Source organism: Vanellus vanellus (assembly GCF_965231255.1).
Source record: "Vanellus vanellus genome assembly, chromosome: 1".
NCBI classification, from domain to species: domain Eukaryota; kingdom Metazoa; phylum Chordata; class Aves; order Charadriiformes; family Charadriidae; genus Vanellus; species Vanellus vanellus.
This window is the reverse complement of record NC_138905.1, coordinates 210,216,631-210,239,124: the sequence shown is the minus strand read 5'-3', so window position 1 is coordinate 210,239,124 and position 22,494 is coordinate 210,216,631. Positions and strand designations below refer to the sequence as shown.

The 22,494-nt window shown below is 42.1% G+C and overlaps 1 protein-coding gene across 1 annotated transcript; it reads left to right on the top strand.

Moving 5' to 3' along the window:
• Positions 1-132: 132 nt before the first annotated feature.
• Positions 133-21,138, top strand: CEP57 (centrosomal protein 57; the record flags this gene model as incomplete). The annotated part of the gene is made up of 11 exons (XM_082483461.1): positions 133-162; positions 5,614-5,770; positions 8,449-8,628; positions 9,371-9,492; positions 10,368-10,484; positions 14,839-14,916; positions 16,081-16,185; positions 16,345-16,425; positions 16,787-17,031; positions 17,705-17,849; positions 20,432-21,138. 11 exons carry the CDS (start codon positions 133-135, stop codon positions 20,666-20,668), a joined length of 1,497 nt encoding a protein of 498 aa, XP_082339587.1. The 3' UTR covers positions 20,669-21,138.
• Positions 21,139-22,494: the final 1,356 nt, after the last annotated feature.

The window sequence follows — 22,494 nt, the reverse complement described above, 5'->3', positions numbered from 1 at the left end:
CCGCGGCTCCTTCCTTTCCATTGGCAAGCTGGGGTGTCAATCAAGGGGGAGTTGATCGGCGCGAAAGGCGCTGCCGCCGCACGGGTGTCGTGCCTTAAAGGGACAGGCACAAGCGTACGGCCCCCGGCGGACATGGCGGCAGCGCGCGGTCCTCAGCGTATGGTGAGGCTCGGCCGCGCCTCTGAGGGCGCAGTCGGCGGCTCGAAGGGGGGGGGGGGGGGGAAGGGAAGAACTGCGCTGCGCTGGGAGTGAGGGGCCGGTGGGGCCTCCTCAGGCGAGCGGTGCCGCTGCGCCGGGTGGCCCTGCGGCCGGGAGAGGGGAGGCGGGCCCGGGGCCTTCTCCCGCAACGGAGCTGCGGTGAGGGGAAGGGCGACGAATTTGGGGCTCGGGCGGGAGCGGGGCCGCGGGAGGGGGGGCAGCGGCCGGGGAGTGCGGGGCCGGCGGGCTGTCTGCCCCCGGCCCGCCCGGAGCAACGCGGGCGGGGAAAGCTGTCGTGTCTTTTAAATGCCATATATATATGCGTATATATATATATATATGCGTATATATACGTATAAATATTAAAACCCGTTGTGTACGCACGCATATTTTACAAGCGGCAGAAAAGGAAAAAGGTACCCCGCTATTTAAACCAGCCCTCTTACTGTCCCCGTGCCGGTGTCGGAGAGCGTGTTTGTAAGCGAATGGGATTAAAACGCTGTAACTCGGTTTCTTCTCACCAGTGGTTTGGGGTCACGACTGTGAAAAGGCCTATTGCAGAGGCAGGTGAGGCCCCGGTGAAGGTTTGGCGGTGCGGTTGGGGCCGGTTGGGCTGGCGCAGCGGGCCGCCGCAGCCCCGCGGAGAGCTGCTCGCCCCATTCAGCGTCCGCTCCTTCCCGCTCGCGGCGCGAAAACGTGACCGTCAACTGGGGTTGAACTTCAGTGTGTACCCGTGTCCTTCGGCGTGCGTGGAGCACCTGGCAGGGGTGGGGGTACCGCGTGGGTAGTCGCACGTAGGGGGGTCAGAATTCCCTCCTTCGCGCCCCTCTTGAGGCGCTGAGCGTAGAGGAGGAACGGGGCCCGCGTCTGCGGGTGGCAGATGACATGAAGAAACGGAGGCTCGGCTGGAGCGAGCGCGGCGGGCGGTGCTGAGCTGGGTGGAGGCTGCCTGCCCCCTCCGGATCGACATCCCGAACAAAAGTTGGGTTCCTTGCTCGACGTTCTGGCTTGAGGTCCGTAGCTCCCTGAAGTCAAATGACTTTTCAGTTGTGTGGGTTTGTGGTTTTTTTGTTGGTTTTGTGTGTTTTTTTTTTTTTTTGGGGGGGGGGGGGTGAATAGCTGTGCCTTATGCGTGCTTTGGAGGAGCAGAAGTGGTGAAAACGATGCAGTGTGATGGTGTGCGAGATATGTCTCGTGAGGGTTTATGGTTTGGGGTCTCCATAGCTGCACAGTGGGCACCCAGCTCAATGTTCGCTGTCTCCTCCACTGCAGTGTGGCCCCACGTTTACACCAGCACCAGCAAGAGTGGTGACAATAGGATCAGAGGACTCCTACATCCTTCCTGACTGGTATTTTTTCTGGCGTGCATAGGGAAGGATGGCAGAAAACTAGTTTTAGTCTTAAGCAGATGAATGTAGGCTGTTAATTAATTTAATTAGTAAACCAAAACTGTATTGTGCCAACACTTTTTTTTTCCCCGATTTCATATGATGGCTTGACTAAGTTAGCTTTTTAATGTCTGCTTTCAACTACATATGTTATTTAAATTTGGAGCACTCCTGACTCGGTTCTGTATCAGGCACAGACAGCACTTGGGTTGGCCTCTGGGCGATAGGGGCTGTTCTTCTTTCCCTACTCCCCCAGGAATGCAGTACTGAGGGATAAGGGCAGGCTGCTAATTGAGATTGTCCCTCCAGAATGGCTATTTTGAAAGTTCCAATAACTTTGAGTAGTTGGCTATTTTATGCTCAGTGAACTCAATACCTGGTTATTCTGTTGTTTTTGTTTTTTTTTTTTTCCAGTCTCTGGATAATTTTCCCTTATTTCAGCTTTTTTTTTTTTTTCTTTTAAAACTGAGTGTGAGGACTACTGGATGCTTCATCTCTTTTTTTTTTTTTTTTTTTTTTTTTTTTTTTTTTTTCCTCCCTGTTAGGAGCACCCATGTAGGAACTTGCAATGTACCCACTCTAGTTAAGTCCCTTTTCCCAGTGCCAAAGTGCTAGTGCCAAAAGTGCTGACTTGGTGCCCTCATGCTTTCTTGCTGCAGCTTCTGCCCAAGAGACTTTCTGCATTTTTCTGCCTCTTTGGTTCTACAGTTCATAAATAAATTTTTATTTTTTATTGTCCATGGATCTAGTCAAAACGTGTATGATAATGACAAAAACATTTATTTTTTTCCTTTTTCTTGCTGAAACATTTGGTATGTCACTGAGATCAATAGTCTTCTGGATAGTTTTACATGGTGTGCAGTGTTTTTTACTGCATCAGAGAAGTGACAGTGTTATGGTGGGTTGTTTTTACCATCTACACAAGTTGCTTGCTTTGAAAAGGGTCCCTCTCCCCCAAGTTGCTGATTCTTCTTTGAAAACCTTCCATGTGAGGTAGTGTCTTTTTTGTTTCCCTGTTGTGTTTAGGCTTGGGAGCTTCAGGAGGTCACTGTATGCTACTGGTGTGTTAAGCTATCACTGCTCTGTGTTTTTAATGTTTCCTTTTGTGCGCTTGAGTAGGCAGGCGACGATAGCAGCAATGAATTTTGAAAGATAACGTCCTCAGACCTGTGAAGGTTAAATGTGCTATGCTTGCTACTGTTGCATCATACTGGTGCACTTAGCTCCTTGTGGACCCTTAAGCTTCTTCATTTACGATTATGAGGCTTTAGTGAGGCTTAAGGAAAGAGAGACTATAAGGACTACCCAGAAAGAGAGGGGACTTAGCACGTTTGGCCTAGCTTAGATTCAGAACAAATGTAGAGAGTTCCTTGATTTTCATATGTGATTTTTTTCTGTTTCAGGATTTTCCTGAGCATCAGTGTGATACTCCTCGTGAGAATTTCCAAAAGCAGAAACAGACTTAAATGTTCTTAATGGCTTGGGAGAAAGCAAAGAGAAGGCCAAAGAATTGGTGTGATATTTGAGTAGGAGATTTGTGATGGGGAAATTCCCTGATGCTGTTTCATAAACTTTCTCAGTTTTTCACTCGGGTGTATCGAGAAGTCACTGTTTGTGAAACAGTCTTTTTTTCTTAAATGTTTAAGGAAAATATACCTGGTAGCAAGTGATTATTTAGACTGAAGCAAAGAATGAATGCTTATACAATAGACAATATTTCATCACAATTTTTTCAGTATGTATTTCAAGCAGATATCTGTGCTGATTATTACACTATTCAAAATAGTGCCTGTACCCTGCATCCAGGTGAAATTTAGAAGACAAGTAGCTCTAGTCCAAAGTCTGTATTTATTTTGCTTTGTGTAACTTGTTCAAGTGTTTGAGTATGCTAGGTTTTTCCTTTGGTTAGTCTGCTGTTGGCTGGGTAGGTGTTACTTATGCCAGTAAAAATAAACAGAAAAACCCTGTAGTTTGGAGGAGGTTATGTAATTATTTTTAATTCACAGAGAAGGCTTTACAGATGGAAAATAAAGACATCTAGAAAAAGTTGTGATGCTGGTAGCCCTGCTTTGGTTTCAGACTCATTCCCCTTTTCTTTGCCTGGTTCGTGGGGTACCTTTGATTTGAATCAATATCATATAGTAGCAGATTTATATTTGAATCAATAGTTTCTGCTGTTTGGGGTGCTGAGGTTTGTGTTGCTCCTGTTATTCTGTTGCCTGCTGCATAAAGTACTGTGTTTTGCTTGGTTCATTTTTACATTTGGCCTTATTCGTTATTGTGCATTCAGCATCCTGTAGCGCAGATGATATTTTTGCAGGAGTGAGGTTTAGGTCTTAATGTTAGCACCTAGCAGGCTTTCATTACGTTTTAACATTACACATTCTACAAAGTTAGACCAGTACGACTGCTGAGCATAAAACAGTGTGTATGTGCATGCACACAAAAATCTGTTCAAAATATTTTGTTAATATATTCATAATTAGGGATTAGTGTTCTAGTGGGCTTTTAGTGGTAGCAAAAGTTCTTGTGCAAATGCAGTTATTCCAAGAAAAGCACTTAGGTTGTGTAGGAAAATGTTATAAACACAAACTGCAAAGCATTCATAAAACTGCTTAGGAACACTGGTTGATACATTCAGGGTACTTAGGGTCCTAATTTTCTTGTCTACAATGAATCACTTTTAGAGGAAATTAGCAGTGTATAGGCTTTACATAACTTATACATTTTCTTAATTTTTTTCCCCCTGTATTATTTTTCTTCCTCATAATGTGTTTTGAGCTGTTACCTAATTTGCTACGAGATACTTACAAAAATTCTTGCTGTATTTTAATTTAGGTCACAATATGCTTCCAATAATTGGTATTTGCAAAAGCTTAAAAAAAAAACCAACAAACCCTGCCAAGATTGGCAATTGCTCAGTTGTCAAATTAGTGAAGTAAATGCTCTGTAGGAAGCCATGGGAGCATTGCATCTGCCTGCAGCCCACTTCTCTCTTAGGTTACCTTCAAATTTTGTTACTGAAATGTTCAGTGGTGCGTCCAGTTGAGAGAAATTACTCTAGCACATTAAAAATAAGCATTCATATTTTACTTAATTCATATACGTAAATTGGAAGGCTTAGGCCAGGTACCCAGTTTTTGAGTCAAATCCATAAACACAGTATACGAGTGCTGTGGCCCTTTGACTTAGAAGACTCTTGTTGGAAGGCACATGGTTTAATGGTATCCTGACTGCACAGTGCGTTCACAGCTCAGTGGTCCCCTCTGGTCATTGCGGTGTCCAAACCACAGCAAAGGTTTGGAATGTTGGTGTAGACTGCTGGGAAATCTGTGGTCTCTGTGGCCATATTTTTGAGAATGGTCTGAAGCTGATCTAAGAGCGCGTTGCTGCTCAGAGGTAGAGGTAAGTTTCTGACCATGATCTACTGCTGCTTTTCTTGTGCTGGTATTACTAATTGAGTGTAGCATAAAGTCATCTGTGTGGTGCATTCTGTTCATGGGTGGACAGGGAAGATGAGTTGAAGCCAGTGGAAAAGAGGGCTTGGGGCTATTCAGCTGGGAGGGTGAGGTGAGGAAAGAGTGTGTCCTCTGCCCCATCTACAGTCAGTGAGCTGTTACGCTAGATGAGTGGATGTAGAGCTGTGGTCCTGGGTGTGCTTTATCAGGTTTGGCCACCTTAGTACAGTATCTCATGTGCGGTAAGTATAATCAGTAGTTAAGAAGGCCGCTGTTTTCCAACTGACTGGTGTATTGTCTTCTCACTATAAGCAAGAGACAGTAAAAGTAAGTAGAAAACAAAAGTGGAAATCAGAAACTGGTATAGAAAACACATTTTATTTCTGATACTGTTTTTCGTGAAGGGGAATTGGATGTAAAAAGGCTGTGAGGAAGGAAACGCAGCTTCTGATGTATTAGTCTCCTGCAGCAGTACTTCTACACATCGTCTAATTGGGTTCTACTCTTTTTGTTGTTGTTGTTGTGACAGGGAAACCAGTGTGCTGAATTGTGCCTTGTTTTGTTTTCAGGACGATCTGCACAAAACTCAGAACTCTGCGTCAGCCACAGATGGACTCTCTGCAACTTCATTTATAGAATATCCGAAGTACAAGCCATTTATTAATTCAGATTTGCTGCGCTCCCCACAGAAACCAGTAATTCCATATCCTGAAAGCAACAGCAGAGGTAAAAGTTCAACAAAGTTATTTTCTTACCTGTTTCCAAATCATGTGGTGAAATACCATCTGTCCACATCTACAAAGGCTGTAGTCTTTTTATCCTTTTATCACTTCCCAGTGATGTGCAGGTTATCTGTTTTGTAGGTCCTTTGCACTTCTCTTTCTGACAAATACCTAATGAAAGAGGTAAACATACATCTGGAGAAAGATGCTCTCCTTCAATAGGCGAGAGCTGTAAAATTGGCTGAGTACTTTGTGAAACAGTCATGGCATGTTTTCTTTGCCCCTTTTCCAGTCCTTCTCTCCCTCAGTCTGTCCTTTCCTGAGTTCATAGCTGAGTTTGAAATAAGGAGACTTCAATCCCCAGAATGGTTTGGAGGCTTGTCATGGACAAAGGGTGTGGTGAGAATATTTATCATGTGAGTGAAGACTTGGACGATACAGAAAAGTGCTCAGCGTAGTGCTGAACTGAGAGCTCACAACACCGAAGAGGGAGGTCATTTTACTCCCATTTATTCTTCCTTGTTTCTAGGCTATTCCGTCTCCCTTATTTCCCACTCTGGTCCTGGTGTTCATCTCCAGATAAACAGATTCATCTTGCCTGACCTGACATGACAGAAACATTCTTAGTTAGTTTTCTGTTATTTTAGCGAATGAGCTCGTCGTGCATTAAGACGTACTCCAGAGCTGCCTTGGGATAAGTACAGCTGGCAGCACTGGGAATTGGGAGGCTAGAGCAGGACTGGTCCTTTGATGTGAGCTGTTTGGCTCAGGGTCACTGCAAAAATACTCCCTTTAAGACTGGAGTTGCATGGAGTTGTATGAAAAACTCACTATTTTTTCCTTATAAGGAGAAAAGTGAGAAACATCTAGGATGAATCCTAATATTATTCAAACGAAGTAAAAAATCAGTATGATAGGCTCAAGTCTCTGTTCCAATAACATAATTCATGTATGAATTATTAGAGACCTCTATGTTAACAACCTAGTAGATGAAATCTCAATTCTTGAAGTGCTATTTGAAATGCAGTATCTGCTCTCATATGCTCAATGCCATTATTTTTGAGAGTGCAGTTGACACAAAACTAAAGGAACCTTGTGACAGGTAAAAAATTGCATGTGTAGGAAAGAGCTTCCTTATGAATTACTGATGCAGGTGTATTTTTGTAGATTGTGTTGCATGTTGCATTAGTGACAAACTTTTGACTTCCAAGTTTTCACTTGGCAACTTTTTTCAAGCAGGGAATTTGTCAACTCTGAAATAAGTACAGGTGGAGGGAGACAATCTGATAATTTTTTTTTTTAAATAAAGACATGCCATCATCTTTAAAAAGGAATTAATTTAAGTAAATTAAAATTTTTAAGGAAATTAAATCCAAGAGACAGATGACCAGATACCTTACTCCTTTTGCATAGGTTTTAAAAATGCAAAAAATGTTCTGGAGTGTATGTTTTAGTAAGGTTAAGGATATCGGAATTAACTTCAGATGAGAAAGTAGATTTGTTTGTTCTTGGGGGTCCTTACTGCTCCTCCCACCTCCGAATTAAAAAAAAACAAAAAACAAAACAAACAAACAAAAAAAAAAAACATATTGATAAATCCTGAAATTAAGTGTAGTAAATTCTGTTTATATTGGTATGAATTTCTTTGTATTGTCTGTGTGGGTGTCTCAGCATACATACTTGGTTTTAATACTCCAGTGAGGATGACTAAACAATACTTGGCATCCTGTTTTGATGCTCGAAAGAATATGCAGTCTTAACTCTTCTGTGCTCGTGCATTTGCTAACAAAGGTGGTGTATTCTTTCTCTAGAGTGGGTCTAAGCACAAAGGCGTTGGTTAATGTGACCTTGCAGATTAGTCTGCTATATGAGCTCTCTGTACAGATGTTCCTGTGTTTTACTTTAACAGGACTGTATAGGGGAAAGGGCTTATGGCTATGGTTCCCTTTGCAGAATTAAACAATACAGCTAAGAGACGTAATACATCAGATTACCAGCAGATGGTCTAATTGCAAGGTGATGTGAGTTCTATTACAACTGCTTTTCTTTTTGTGGTGATGAATATATAAAGGTTTTGTTGAGTAATCATCAAAGCAGGGAATGGAACAGGAAGAGGGAAAGTTGTTCAGGTCAAAGGAGATGCATGTCTTGGGGGAGGAGGGGAACACAAGTGCACGAAGAACTGCCACTTAGAGAAATAAACATTTTTATAGCCTGTCTAATAGCCAACCTATATTTTGCTCTCTGATTGTTCATAGGAACGTTTTATTTGTGTATTTGTTGTGCTAGCATGCACTTGTAGAGGAGTAATAACATAAAAATTGCCACTGTGTTAACTCTCTAGTTGTGACCTTTCATTTCCTTTTGATAAGAGTCGGAAGATGCACTGTTTGCACTTAATCTACAGAATATTTATGTGCCTTGTTCTGGGAAATGGCTGCATCTTTCCCAACTGTTTCAGATAAAGGTGTGCACCAAGGGCATTTATTCATTTGAGATTAGTTTTAGGATCAGTTATGGTTTAAAGGGAAGCAGGTCTTAATTCCTGGAAGCAGCCTTGAATGCTGGTAAGGAACACTGTCTTTCTTACGTAACGTGCTTTTATCAAGATGTTTGAAGTTAAGTGTTAACTTGAAGTGGTGATTTAATGGTATCTAACAAAAGGTACTTGTTTGATTACAGCGATATTTTCTGCTCTGAAGAATCTCCAGGAAAAAATTCGTCGACTGGAGTTGGAACGGCTTCAAGCTGAGGAGAATGTAAAACATCTCAGCAGAGAAACAGCAGATTACAAAAAAGTGTTAAGTGAACAAATGCAACACAAAGAGCATGACAAGACTGAAGTGTCAAAGAAAAATCAAGGTTGTCTGCAAACTTTATATAGATACTACAGAACACTGATGTGGATGAAACTTGAGTTTTATCAATGCATAAAACTATTTTCACAGAGTCAGAATAGTTTGCGTCAGAAGGGACCTTTAAAGATCATCTAGTCCAACCCCCCCTGCAATGAGCAGGGACATCTTCAACTAGATCAGACAGTGTTTCATCACCCTCATTGTAAAAAATTTCTTCCTTGTATCTAGTCTAAATCTTTCCTCTTTCAGTTTAAAACCATTACCCCTTGTGCTATAGCAACAGGCCCTGCTAAAACATTTGTCCCCTTCTTTCTTATAAGCCCCCTTTAAGTTCTGAAAGGCTGCAATAAGGTCTTCCTGGAGCCTTCCTTTCTCCAAGCTGCACAACCCCAACTCTCTCAGCCTGTCCTTGTAGGAGAGGTGCTCCACCCCTCTGGTCACTTTTGTCGCCCTCCTCTGGACCCGCTTGAACAGGTCCATGTCTTTACTGAGAACTATTTTTTAATTAATTTTATTTACTTTGTTTAGTATCTTTTACTTTGCAGTGACACATGGAGTTGTGAGAAATAGTTTTGAAAAAAACTTTGTTTTAGGGATTTGCATGTGTACGGAAGTTCATTAGGCTTAATCAGTGGGTTTCTTTAGATGGTCCTTTTTTTGTTTGTTTTAGAGCTGTCCTGAAAACAAAGTAAGTCCCAGGAACAAGCAATGCATGATTTCACTTTTCTGCTTTTTGTTATTTTCAGAACTGGCTTCTCAGTTGGCAGCTGCTGAGTCTCGGTGCAGCCTTTTAGAGAAACAGCTGGACTACATGAGAAGAATGATCCAGCATGCAGAAAACGAGAAGTCACACCTCTTGGAGAAACAGGTGTGCTCTCAAGATTATCTCAGAGTTAAAGTATAAAAATCATAAGATACGTCATGATTTTTCATAGTTACTCTAACATTACTGTGTTTAATTGTGGATATCTGTTTCAGCTAACCTTCATATACTTAGGTGTGGATAATTTCCCTACTTAAATTTCCCAATCTTATCTGGGCTTGGTATTTTCTGCCTGTGTGCACCTGTCTCTAAGGCAGTATCAGGCTCTGATGTTAATAAGAATTGTTTGTTTCTGCATGGTTGGCTTACTGTAGAAGCTCATCCTTCTCCCTCAGTGTTATACCCATATGCCACTGGGAAAAAAACTTCCTTTTGTGTTTACATTCTTCAGGTCTTTGGGGATTTTCTTTACTAGTACTGCTTTTGTTAAACTGGGTCTGAAATACTGATTCTGCAGAAATAATAGTAAAATTTCTATTTCCCACCATCAGTGACTAGGATTTGGCCTATATCTAAAATGAGCTTGAATTTTGTTTTGTAGGAGTATGGATCACTTAGAGCTCTGTTCATTGGTGTCCGTGGCTGTCCTGTTTCACTCTATTAGATATTTGCTGAAGAAAAAAATTGAAAACGCTATCTCTAATAGCTAAGTAATGATTTTTCACCACATTGGATTTGGAAGTAGGAGAGCATGCAGAATTCTCTCCCATCTGCATCTGGTTGAGTGTGAGGTCCTAACACTGATGGAGCAGTGGTGCAGTTGCTCCCAAATGGTAGCACCGTTTAAAAATACACAGAGGAAGTAGTAGTTTCTTTGGACTGTTTATGGGCCTCCTTTGTGCTGCAGACACAAGGCTTACTATAGATGGTCTTGTTTTATTGTGCTCACGATTGTTTTGCTTTTCACTTCTCCTTTCAAGGGTTCGTTGGAGAGAGATCGGCTGCTTGATCAATCACATGTTCAGTCTAAATTGGAAAAGCTGGATATGCTGGAAAAAGAGTACAGCAGACTTACTACGATGCAGTCCATAGCGGAGGTCTGTCGTTTGTGCTGGATACTATATCAGATTTATCTTGTTTATTGTGATCAGCACTTTATAGCTATGTGTCAAAAATAGAGCTGAGCAAAACTTGGTGCTGTAGAGAAAGACAGCAACTAAACTTTTATTTTTTAAAGTGGAAGTGTTGTAAATACTTGCAGTTATTGCTGAAAGTCTGCGTGACCAGGTAGTCTTTGTCACTAGATTTTGTTTAGCCTTAATCATATCTGTTGTTGTTCCTCTTGTGGTTAGTTGGTGCATAGGCATGTAGGACTGTGGGTGTTCCCTAAGCTCCCAACTTCTGGGTGTGATGCTGGATGCTAGTGTTTATATTCTGTTACGACCCAGATTTGACTTGACTTGGTGTGGGTACGTTTGATTTTTTATTATTATTATTATTATTTTTTTTTTTTAGCTCTTAGCTATTTGCCCTTCTTAAGAAACATAATTACTAGTTACTTTACTTGCAGAGTTCTGGAGCCTGGCACTGCTCAGCCTCTAGCACTGTCTGTCCGACAGTGCGTTTGAACCAGTTTGCCTCTTCAGGGTTCCTTTGCAATCGGTAGCTGTTACCAATTCAACGTGACTGTGGTCATATTCTTTCTGTGTACCATCTGTGGTGGTGGCTTCTGAACTCTGGTCCACATACCTCTTTCTGCTGCTGTAGAGAGACCTCCCAAGCATGGGAACTACAGAGAGCTTAACCAGGGAGAGGCTTCCACCTGCAAATTTCCTCCATCCAAAAGAGGCAGATAGTACATGATTAGACTGTGATATTGAGGACAGCTCTGGATTCCATCAAAATTGTATGCTTGCTTACACCCTGCACACCAGCCCTTACCAGGTGCTGCAGTGGATGGTGTTTTTCCAGGAGTACATAAGGAGATGTTTGATAGTAAATCTTTAGCTAGCTGGTCTGCTGCAGGACCTTTAGATGCTACAGCTGTTCCTGGGACTCCCTGACCCAAGGCAGCTGTAACAAGCTGTTTCAGATCCTGACACCCCATTTTGATAAGCTGCATTTATGGAGTACCTTCATTGTTTACCTGGGCCAAACTCTTTCAAAGAGATGAGTGTCTCCCAGGCCTTGTTCACTGAAAGGAGCTGTAGGTTCCTCCAGGGTCAGGGTTGGAATAACTGGTTCAGCAACAGGAGTTCTTTCTCAAGGGCTTTTACCAAGGTTTTGACTCATAGCAGCTGGAGTTTGGTGGGGCTGGGTTGTTTTATTTTGGGCCTGGCTAGTGAACATAACTTCAGCATAACAGTTTGGTTTGGGGTTTTTTTGGTTGTTTGGATTTTTTTTTTGTTTTTTCTTCATCAAACTAGATGTCAAACATCAAACTAGATGTCTTTGATTCTTCGGTATCTTTAGGAATCAGTAGCGGTCACAAATCTATTTTAGTGGAATTGGGTGTTAAATTCACAAATTTTTGACTCAGTTCTAGAAGCTGAGAGAAATCTGGATTTAGCTCTGACTAAAGGGCATTTTTCTTGTGATCATTTTGCTGTCATGAGCTGTTTTCCGATCAGCAGGTCTATATGCCTTTGTGCTTGCAGGCTCTGTTTCTATGTGAGCATCCGTGTGCCAAGTGTTACCTTATAATCCTGAAAGGGTGATGGCATGCTTTGCTCAAAACAGTTGCATCTGTTGCCTCTTTGATCTCTGCTTTAGTTGTGGCAAGACCATAGGAACATTTGCAAGTTTAATTTGAAGTAAGAAACAGATAAAAAAGAATATTTCCATACGTCGTGCACTGAAATGGATGGAAAGTGGTGAGGTGACTACTCGTGAGTGAGCAATGATTTATCTGCCTCTGATTTCAGACACTCTGCTGGAGCACAAGTTGTGTGTGGGTCTTAACTGAGAGCATTTCATCTCCAAAACCTGCAGAGCCGCTACCTGGCAATAAGTGTTACCTTCAAGCAATTTGTCATTATTAATGTTGGCTGTAAAAAGGAAATTATGAGATTCTTATTCATGTGAAGGGCTCTTAATTGGAGTACTTGCCTCAAAAGCATTTTCTAGTCTAAGTTTATTGCAAATGTAGTCCTGCAGTGCAGTGTCTGGATAGCTGATCGAAAGAGTCTGAGTGTGGCTATGTCTGAGGATGGAGTAAGGGGACAGGGTTATTCCCTAAAAGCACAATTTAGGCTCTGGTCTTGCATGTGGCCAAAATTTGAATGTATGTGTAGATGACATGTTTTGGAGAACTGCAGTTGGTAGTAATCAATCTTTTCTTAATGCTAACAATGAGACTTAACAAAGCCCCACCATTCTGTGAACAAGAAAAGTAATGAATCCTTGTATCCCGTTGTGGCTGTATGCTACCTACACCTCTTATTTTTCCTGTATCCTCAAATTGCCAGGTGGTGAGAAGCAACACCTGCCCTGTTCCAGCTGGGTATATGCTGACAGCTCAGCTGTCAAGCAGGTGGTAATTGGCAAGATAATGAAGCACAGAGGTAAAAGCTGTCTTCATGCTGGAGACATTTCTTCTCTGATGGAGCTATCTGGATGTTTATCTCAGCAGCTGATTTTCAGGAAGTTTAGGTATTCTGTATCTTTGAGGGCTCAAAACTTTCTCTCTTTGGTTAAAGTTGTTCGAAATTCATTTCAGTGGCAACCAAAAGGATAGGTGAGGTGATCACATGAAATTTTATTTCTTGTAGAAAATCGGCAAAAATAGATGTTTAAATATTTGATTCCTTTTTTTTTTATTAAAACTTTTTGCAGCAGTTAGTGGTGACTGAGCAGAGTGTTTTAGGCAGCCCAGTGCTGACCTGCAGGGCCCTCTTGTGCTGTGCTACTGTACATGATGAGCAGCGTGGCCAGGGAGCGTCTGTGTTTGCTGTTAGCTGGCTCTCTGGCCTCAGTCCCTCTTGCTGATGGACCAGAAATCTGTGTCTGCCTACGGAAGAGCTGAGTTTGGAAGATGGATTGAGTGATACTTTTTTTTCTATAAACAAGAAAAAAAAAAAAAAACACCTTTTGGGACTATAACTTGGGTAGATAACTTCCAACAAGGTCTGATGCTCTTGCTGTGCGGTTTGGGCTGCGTGCTGCAGCTGAACAGCTAGCTGAGTGAATACTCAGTTCCTTTTGTACAAAAGCATTGGCCCAGCTTCACATCACTCTTCAGTTCAAACAGAAGAATTGCTTCAGGATTTCCATATTAAAAAGCCTTTCATACGTAACAGGGTAATCTTTGTGTGACTGACCACATGGAAATCAAGAATTGTGTCACGTGCTATAAAGGCTGAAAGATGATTTTAAGTTACCTGGAATATAACTGTTTTGAATGAAAAATAAATAAAAGAGTCAAAAGAGTTCTTTTTTTCAACAGAAAAAGTTGGTTCCTTCACATAGTGCTTTTGTCCTCAATGTATATCCAGGGTGTTGCCTTTTACTACCTTGTATAATAGCTGGTTATGTTAATCTTGCAGTTAATGCCTAAGTAAAGGAGAGGTTAAATATTTAACACCTCTTTGAGTTTTCAGTGTACTGGGTTTATTAAAAAAATATATAAATAAAGTTGTTACTTTGAATTGCATGCTTTTTTGACTTAAGTTTAATTAGTGGCTCTGTGAATAATGTTCAGTCTTTAGGGGAAGAGAAGGGAAGTTGTTTTATGTCCTGGAGCACTGGATCATTTTTTCACTCTGCTGTATAAAATCAGATTTTTTTAATACACTTAAACTCCCAATGTGAAAGTTATCCTGCTTAAAGTATTTCGTCTTGTTGGAGGGTTTACAAAGAAATGTGTGCCTTTCTCCTTAAGTCTTTTGAAAGCCCCTTTCAAATAAAAGGGTTCTTACATCTTTTTAACCATAAAAAGATGAAATTGCTTCAGTTTTGCTTAAAGGTATCTCAGAGGCATCATATGAACTTCCCTCCTCTTCTTTATTAATAAGTTGGCTATGTGTTCAAAAATTCTTCTCTTTAAAAGTTTAAGTTACAGAAATTTAGTGGTCTAAAGAAAGCAAGTCTTCTCTCAGCTTATAATGATACACCTTTGTTTGCCCTTCTGTCATACAAAATCTTTCAGGATAATGTACACAAACCAACCTAGTTTCTAGGTTTTTTTTACAACGGAAGAGAAAGACAGCCTTGTGCATTACTCTCCCTGTAGGCTGCAACTTTACTTCTGTGATTGGTATCTGAATGTAAAATAGAAAAATCAACTAAGTCAAATTGACAAAACTTCAGCAATCGTTCTAATGCTGAAGTCTTCACTTTGCTTTAAGTTGTAAGTTGTACTGATATACTTTTGCTCAAGCTCTTAGTATTGTCGGCTTTAGGAAAAAAATTGTTTCGTTAGTAATGCTATTATTTTTATTCAACTTGGGCTAGAAAAAAATGAAAGAGCTGGAACAGAAGCTTCAGGAGGAAGAACACGCGAGGAAGCTTGTTCAGGAAAAAGCAGCTGAGGTAACCAACAGGAAATTTCTTTTGTACTGGTATGCGCTGTAATTAGCTCTTCCTTTCCATCAGCTTTTCAACTAAACTTGCTGAAAGTGCCTCACATATATAGTATAATGAAAGCCCTGTTTTAGTGTATGTGGTGGCAGATTTTTGTGTGGTGTTTTTTTTTTTTGTTTTTGTTTTTTTTTCCCCCCTTTCCTCCTGTCTGAGGTGCCAAATGTTCTGAAGTTCTCTGAGCTTTTTGGAAACCTCTTTCTAACAGCACCTGTGCACTGAAGTTTGAAGTAGAAATTCAGGCTAATTCATAGTTGAGGATGCTTGAGGATCTCTGCTTTAAATAGATCAAGGTCAACAACTGTGTTCACTTGTTCATAATTGTGACTACAAATATTGTAGAAGGAGGCAAAAAAGAGGCAACGTACTATTGGTTATGAGTCCATAAGGACACTGTTTTTTTCCTAACCTTGAAGTGTTGTGTTCATTAAATATTCATTGTATGCTGAACAAGTATGTAGGTAACATGTTAGGCTCTAGCATTAACCTTTGCCATGAGGTTGAGGGGCATGGAAAGGGTATCTCAAATTAATAATGAATAATTGTTCTGTGAATGCTTCTAGTTGAGATTGGTTAGGAGATGATTTCTAAAGCCATGCCACAGCTTCCTTTTGGAAGGAACAGTGAAGTGTATAGACCTCACTGTTGACCAGTGAGAATCCTAACCTTGACTCTTCCAATAGATGATTTGGGTTTGGGTTTTGTGTTTTTGGTTTGTTGTTTTTTTTTTTATGTCAAATTTAATAGAACAGAAGGACAAGTAACAGTTTTCTGTTAACTGCATGCCACAGAATAAACGGAGCTGGGTTGGGTGTCTTGACTTTTCTAATATTTTGTCAAGTGTAAAGCATAGCTGATGTTTTGGCACTTGCCTGCATGGGAGTAACACAGTAAGACTAATTCTCTAACTAGGATTAGTGATAAGTAGTGCTACCAGAGGAAGTATTCTTATTTAATGTTTAAACTGACCTTGGACTGCAGAAGCATCCTAAAATCTTGCAGCCCTTGCTTTGAGAGCCTTGTATTTTAAGCTGAGACTTGCAAACCAACAATTTTTATTCCGTCTCCTAACTATTAATACAATTCCAATAATTCCCCTTATTCCCTCAATTAAAGCTTCAGACAGGCCTGGAAACCAACAGACTACTGATTCAAGCAGCATCACCATTGCTTTCTCCAAAAGCAAGAAAACCCAGGAAGAAAACTAAGCAGCCAGAGAAGGTAACGTGGGGCAGGGAGAGAAGGGCAATTACTGAGGAGTAAAATAAGGGCGCGTGCATGCAATCAGGAAGGTGGGTTGCCTCTTATTACAAAGCAAAGGGAAAATGGGTTTGCTCTAGCATCGTCTTTGATAAACATTTCTCTCTTCTTTCCTTCCAGAAATGCTCTCACACAAGCCACCTCACTGTGCAGCCCCATTACAGACTGTGTCTGGGTGATGTGCCCTTTGTAGCTGGGAAGGTGAGCTGCTTAATTCCAAAGCTTAATACTCAGTAGCTGCAGCTCCTTAAGTGGCTTTGGCTTTGGTGCACTCCTGACACCCAGTGGTCAGATCACTTCATTTTCTGTGACTTTTTTTCTTCCAGTTTGTCTTCAAAAGGCTTGTTGAATATCAGTAACTTGCTGAACTGGCATTTCCAGAAGATGAGTCCTCTCTGTGCCGCTTGTCAAGCTGTTCTTGTTAGTGCATATTCATTCAAACAAAAAAATATATTGCTGGCAGCAAATCAAACATGTTATTGTTTTTAAATGTTGCCCATTATTATTAAGTAGGTTGTTGACAACACTGTTTAAAAGAAGTCTCTTTTCCTTTTCCTTCCAGTCTACCAGTCCCAGTCATTCAGTTGGTGCCAATGTGCAACATGTCCTACACCTGATGAAACAGCACACGAAAGCTTTGTGTAACAGTCGTGTGGTAAACGATACTCCACTAGCAAAATCCATCAGTACCGGTCATCCTGCCAGCAAAAGCAGGAAGTCATCTCTGCCAAAGGACTCTTCTTCATCCCAAGAAGAGCTCTCAGAAGTGTTGCTGACTTTACAAGATGAGTTTGGACAGATGAGTTTGTGAGTTTGGCATATTCTCCATTACAGATTATGAATGTAGATGCTTTATATTTTTGCCTTTTGCTTTGAAGTTGGAAGGTTTTGCATGAAAGAGTTAGCTTTAGGAAGTCTCTAGCATATAATCTCTTCATTCAACTGGCTGCAGAGGCTGTCATTTCTCCTTGCAGTTAAAGAGAGATTCTGATAAACAATCTGGACTCTGTACCTGTGTTTATATGCAGCAGTATTGAATTTGTGAGGGTAGAGAAGTGTGGTAACAGCCCCTGATGCAATGGACAAATACTCCATTAAAGGACATCTTTACCAGTCATTTTGCTTGTCTAGGTTAACAGAACATTAATTGATGTAGTAGAACTGCAGTAGATAGATGCAAAATAGTAACTGAATGAGCTCTGAGATGTTGGCCTCAAGGGGTTATTTTGAATGTGTGTACTGAAGTTTGAAGCCACTTAGGTTATTGAAAAAGTGTTGTAGCAGCCTGCCACCAGGATGTGCTACTGTAATATTGCTGCTAACCAGCAAAACTGTTCTTAGCAGTTCACTATGGCACACTGAACATGTCTGGCTGCTGGTGCTATGGTTTCCTAGAAGTGTTATTTCTGAGCTGGGTGTACAAGCACTAGAACCCAAAGGAGTCCGATGCAAGCTTTGTTCTGTCTGAATTCCATGCTAGTGATCACCAGCAGCTGTCAAAGCTTGTCCAGGAAGCCCCAACCATTGCTGTGAGGGAAGATCTGGAGAGGGAACTTGAGGTGCTGGTGGGAAAGATGGAAGCAAAAGCAGACCAGATCAGCAAAGTCCGGAGGCATCGGTTGCAGGTGAGTTACTTCTGATTATCTTCATGCTTCTGTAGAGTTTCTATCTTAAAGGGGTTTTTATGTTATATCCTAGTCTAGCAGCAATTGAATAAAGCAGAAATAACTACTGTAGAGCAGTAGTGCCTGCTTTATAGCTTTGTCCCAAAGATAGTCTACATGCCTCCATCTCTCTGTCCCAGTATTTCTGCAGGAGTATCCTTTCTGTCTTACTATGTCACCGTTGTGCCCACTCTTCATCCTGTCCCGGGCAGAGCTTTCACATCTGTTCTTGCATTGCCTTTTACACTCCTCTCATCCCCAAAACAGAGAAAAGATGGTCTACTGTATGATAGCAAATCCCACAGCTGTTGAATTCTGTAAACACAGCATAAGCTGATGGGGCAATACACAAGCTGAGAAACAGTATATAGGGCTGGAAAGTGTGAGTCTGCTTCCTGGGCCCCCAGCGGTCTGTCTGGGAGACATTTCTGGTTGGATATCATAGAATGGTTTGGGTTGGAAGGGACCTTAAAGATCACCTATTCCCAAACCCCCTGCCATGGGCAGGGACACCTCCTGCTAGACCAGGTTGGTCAAAGCCCCGTCCAACCTGGCCTTGAACACCTTCAGGGATGGGGCACCTGCAACTTCTCTGGGCAACCTGTTCCAGTGTCTCGACACCTTCAGAGTAAGGAATTTCTTCCTAATACCTGATCTAAATCTACCCTCTCCCAGTTTAAAATTGTTACCCCTCGTCTTGTCACTACACTCCCTGATAAAGAGTTCCTCTCCAGTTTTCTTGTAGGCCCCTTTTAGGTACTGGAAGGCTGTTATAAGGTCTCCCCAGAGCCTTCTCTTTTCCAGCCTGAACCATCCCAACTCTCTCAGCCTCAAAGGAGAGGTGCTCCAGCCCTCTTATCATCTTCGTGGCCCTCCTCTGGACTCACTCCAGCAGGTCCATGTCTTTCCTGTGCTGGGGGCTCCAGAGCTGGATGCAGTGCTCCAGGTGGGGTCTCACCAGAGCGGAGTAGAGGGGCCGAATCACCCTGCTGGCCACGCTTCTTTTGATGCAGCCCAGGATACAGTTGGCTTTCTGGGCTGTGAGCACACACTGCTGGCTCATGTTGAGCTTCTCATCCACCAACACCCCCAAGTCCTTCTCCTCAGGGCTGCTCTCAATCCATTCTCTGCCCAGCCTGTATTTGTGCATGGGATTGTCCCAGCCCATGTGTAGGACCTTGCACTTGGCCTTGTTGAACTTCATGTGGTTTGCATGAGCCCACCACTCCAGCCTGTCCAGGTCCCTCTGGATGGCATTTCTCCCCTACAGCATGTTGACCACTCCACAGGCTTTGATGTGGCAGGAGGTACCTGTGATCTGATCAGTCGTACTTGCTCCTGGCATGTGTAAAACAGCTGTGCTGATCCAAAGCAACTGCTTTGTGTGAGGTCCACAGTGACAAGCGGCTGCACAGATAGTGGGGGAAAGCCCTCATGAAATGCTGTTCTTCAGATTGAACTCTAAACATCTCTCTAAACTGTATTTAGAGAGATATCTAGATTCCCAGGGGCTTTCACTGTTGAGCTTAATCTTTTAACAGTTCCCCTATTTTTCTGTAATCTTCATGCATTTCGGTGAAATTCTTCCAAAGAACTCAACGCTGTGTGTTCAGTGTGGTTCAGTTCATGTGAACTAAGATTCATCTTCATCTGACATGACTTATACACAAAATATGTACTGAGAGCACTGCTGCTGACATCCAGAATGGACACATGACAGGTTTTCAAGCAGAAGCATTGCTCACCTTTGATCTCTTACTATCTTCCGAGGAGCTGTTGCAGAGAAACAGATGTGTGGTAGTTCCCAGTAGTGATTCTGCATACGCTGTAGGCCTCTGACGAGCTATTGACAAAAGTTTTAGGAGTGTTCAGGGAATTGCTGCATGTTATTAAGGAGGAGAGCACCGCACCACTACCTGGACTGAGGGGAAGGGTGGAAGCCAGCCATTTTGCAGTCTGAGGGTATGAGTGTGTGTCTGCACTGTAGACTCTGTCCATTGCCTGTGCAGGCGTGTGCCAGCTCGGTCTTTGTTGCCGAGTCCTGAGTCTTCTAAGCTGTGATTTATAGTGCTGTGTGTGGACACAGCTCTCCGCTTCAGCAGAGTATTGGTGTTCTTCTTAAAGCTACATCTCTGACAGTGACTAGCTAATACAATCACTAGTATATAGGTAGAAAAACTTGTTTTCTCTTTGTTGTTTGGGTTTTTTTAAATCACTGGGTGGTAGCAGTGACAAATCGTCTTTTTCTCATATGTAACTTTTCCTGTGTTCATGATGGACGCATTCTCCCAAAGTCAACTTGTCAGTTTTTAAAGAGATGACCTAGTAGTTCAGCCTAAAAGCTGAACACAGTTCTAAAGATGTGAATATAGCAATGCTGTGTAAAGAAAATAAAATATTTATTATTCAGGGTGACTTGGAAGCATCCATTTGCTTAACTGGGCGAGATGAGTGGTGGGGTATTTCAGCTGTTTGGAAGAATTGCAGAACATAAACTGAAACGTGGTCACTGCTTAATGTTTTTCTTGGGGCTTCTCTTTCAGCTAGAGAGACTTAAGAGAGAATACAAGCCCAAAAAGACTTCTGCTAAACAAATAAAAGACAGCAGGTTCCCTGTTAGTGAGGTTAAAGTAACAACTACAGTAACCACAAAAGGAAAGAACGCTGGTCCCATCAAAGTGAAACCTGGAGAGAAGAGTCGGAAAAATCTGCAGCTGCTGAGAGACATGCAGACCATACAGACTTCACTACAGAAAGATGATATCAGCTGGGACTACTGACTGTTCTGCAGGAGATGTTCTTGAACCATCCTGGTCAAACTTTCTCACATTCTGGATACGAAGCAGCTGCATTTCCTGCTGTATGAAAGAGACTACTGTACGCTAAGTGCACTTTTGAAATATGGGCCCTTGACTCTCCATCCCTGGGTTTGATTGTATATATTATGGTCTACCTTAAAATACATTCTATCTTTAGGGTACCCAGCCACCAAATCTAAACATCGTCTCCACCAGTTCCTTTTGTGTTACAGTTCCAGCAGTCCCTCCATTTTCTTCTAGCACACCGAGCACCGCACATTGATGTGGGTTGGCGTGTGTGAAATGCCAGTGTGATTTCACGCTATTGTTGAGCTGTGCATTGGAGGCTTCTCAAGGTGCATCTTGTTTGAAAACAATGCTGTAACCTCAAGTCTTAAGGGCTTTTGTCAGTTCTGTGTGCAGCTGCAATTACTCAAACCCTGAGAGTGTCTAAGGGAGCACAGGCAAACGCTGTTAGCTCGCCTGAAAAAGCTTTCCTAGTTCTTGTTCTGCTACACTGCATTAATAAGCATTAATGGCAATGGATGTTCGGGTAATCAAAAAAGCAAAATAATTTGGAAAAGTTATTTTGCTCCATGATTGATTGAATTCAAGTCTGAGGAGTGAAATTTTTCTACAGCAATCTTACTTTATGAAAAAGCTGTAGGATAGGGGATAATACCCCATCTCCTAGTCTGCAGCTTCGGGTGGTAAAGGAGTGAGATAAACCGCAAGGGTTTTAAGTTGCAAGTGCCTCAATCGTGCCATTCAGCCCTGGTATCTTGCTTTTTAACTTCAAGTATGTGCTTTGAGCTGTCCACTTTGGTAGTGGTGCAATTCATTTTGCACAGCTGAGTAAATGTTATTTATTATGTTAATAATGTAAAGAATTTCCTATTAATGGAATGTATAGAAGACCCAGATTATCCGTTTATACAGCTGAAGAATAATAAAGCCAGCTTGCCTGCTGAATGAATTGTGGGAAAGCTGCACTTCGTCTAAATTAACTTGGTGTTTGCAGCACTGTGCCCCATCCAATGTGCTTTTTGTGATGTTGGGATGTCCCCCGGTCAGGGTGAGGAATATGAACTGCCAGCAAGCTGCAGGTGAGGCGAGGGACAGAGCTGTCCACCCTTGCCTGCGGCTAACGGGCAGGGAACTATAGGGTCAACGCAGGCAGAAGGGAGTTCGGTTCCACACCGCTTGCTTCCAAGGCACAGATGATTTTAGCTGTGAGGGGAAAAGGCAAAAGCTGTTCACCAGGCCTGGAGCTATCCCCCTTAACTTCATTTACATTAGAGACATGGGTTCTGTGTAGCTGGAGTAACCCCTTGGAGAGCAGTTCATCCCAGAGGTTCCTAAACATAAACTACACTCGGTAGTTCTGCTTGGGAATGGCCTCTGGGGCTCAGCCTGCTCCGAAGTGGGGAAACGTCAGTGTTACCTCAGGCTGTCTTAGAGGAGTTGAAGATGCGGCTCCTTAATGATGGAGAGCTTAGGAATATTTTGGGCTCCATATGCACTGCAGCGATTTGAGGTGCCCAACTTGGAATTAAGCCTGCTAGGGGTGAGAGCATCAAGCACTGATCCTAAATCATCCATGAATTTGGGCTTAACAGGAGTTACAGAGGAAAATGGAAATGCTCCTTTTACGCAGAAGTTACTGTGGTAATGGCACTGTAAAGAGCAGAAATTATTTGATTTTTTTTTTTTAAAGTAAAAGTATTTCTGTAATATTGAGCAGCTAAATACTGTATCTGTATTAATAATGGTCTGTATAGGATAAGAGGAGCTTGTCCAGAGATGAA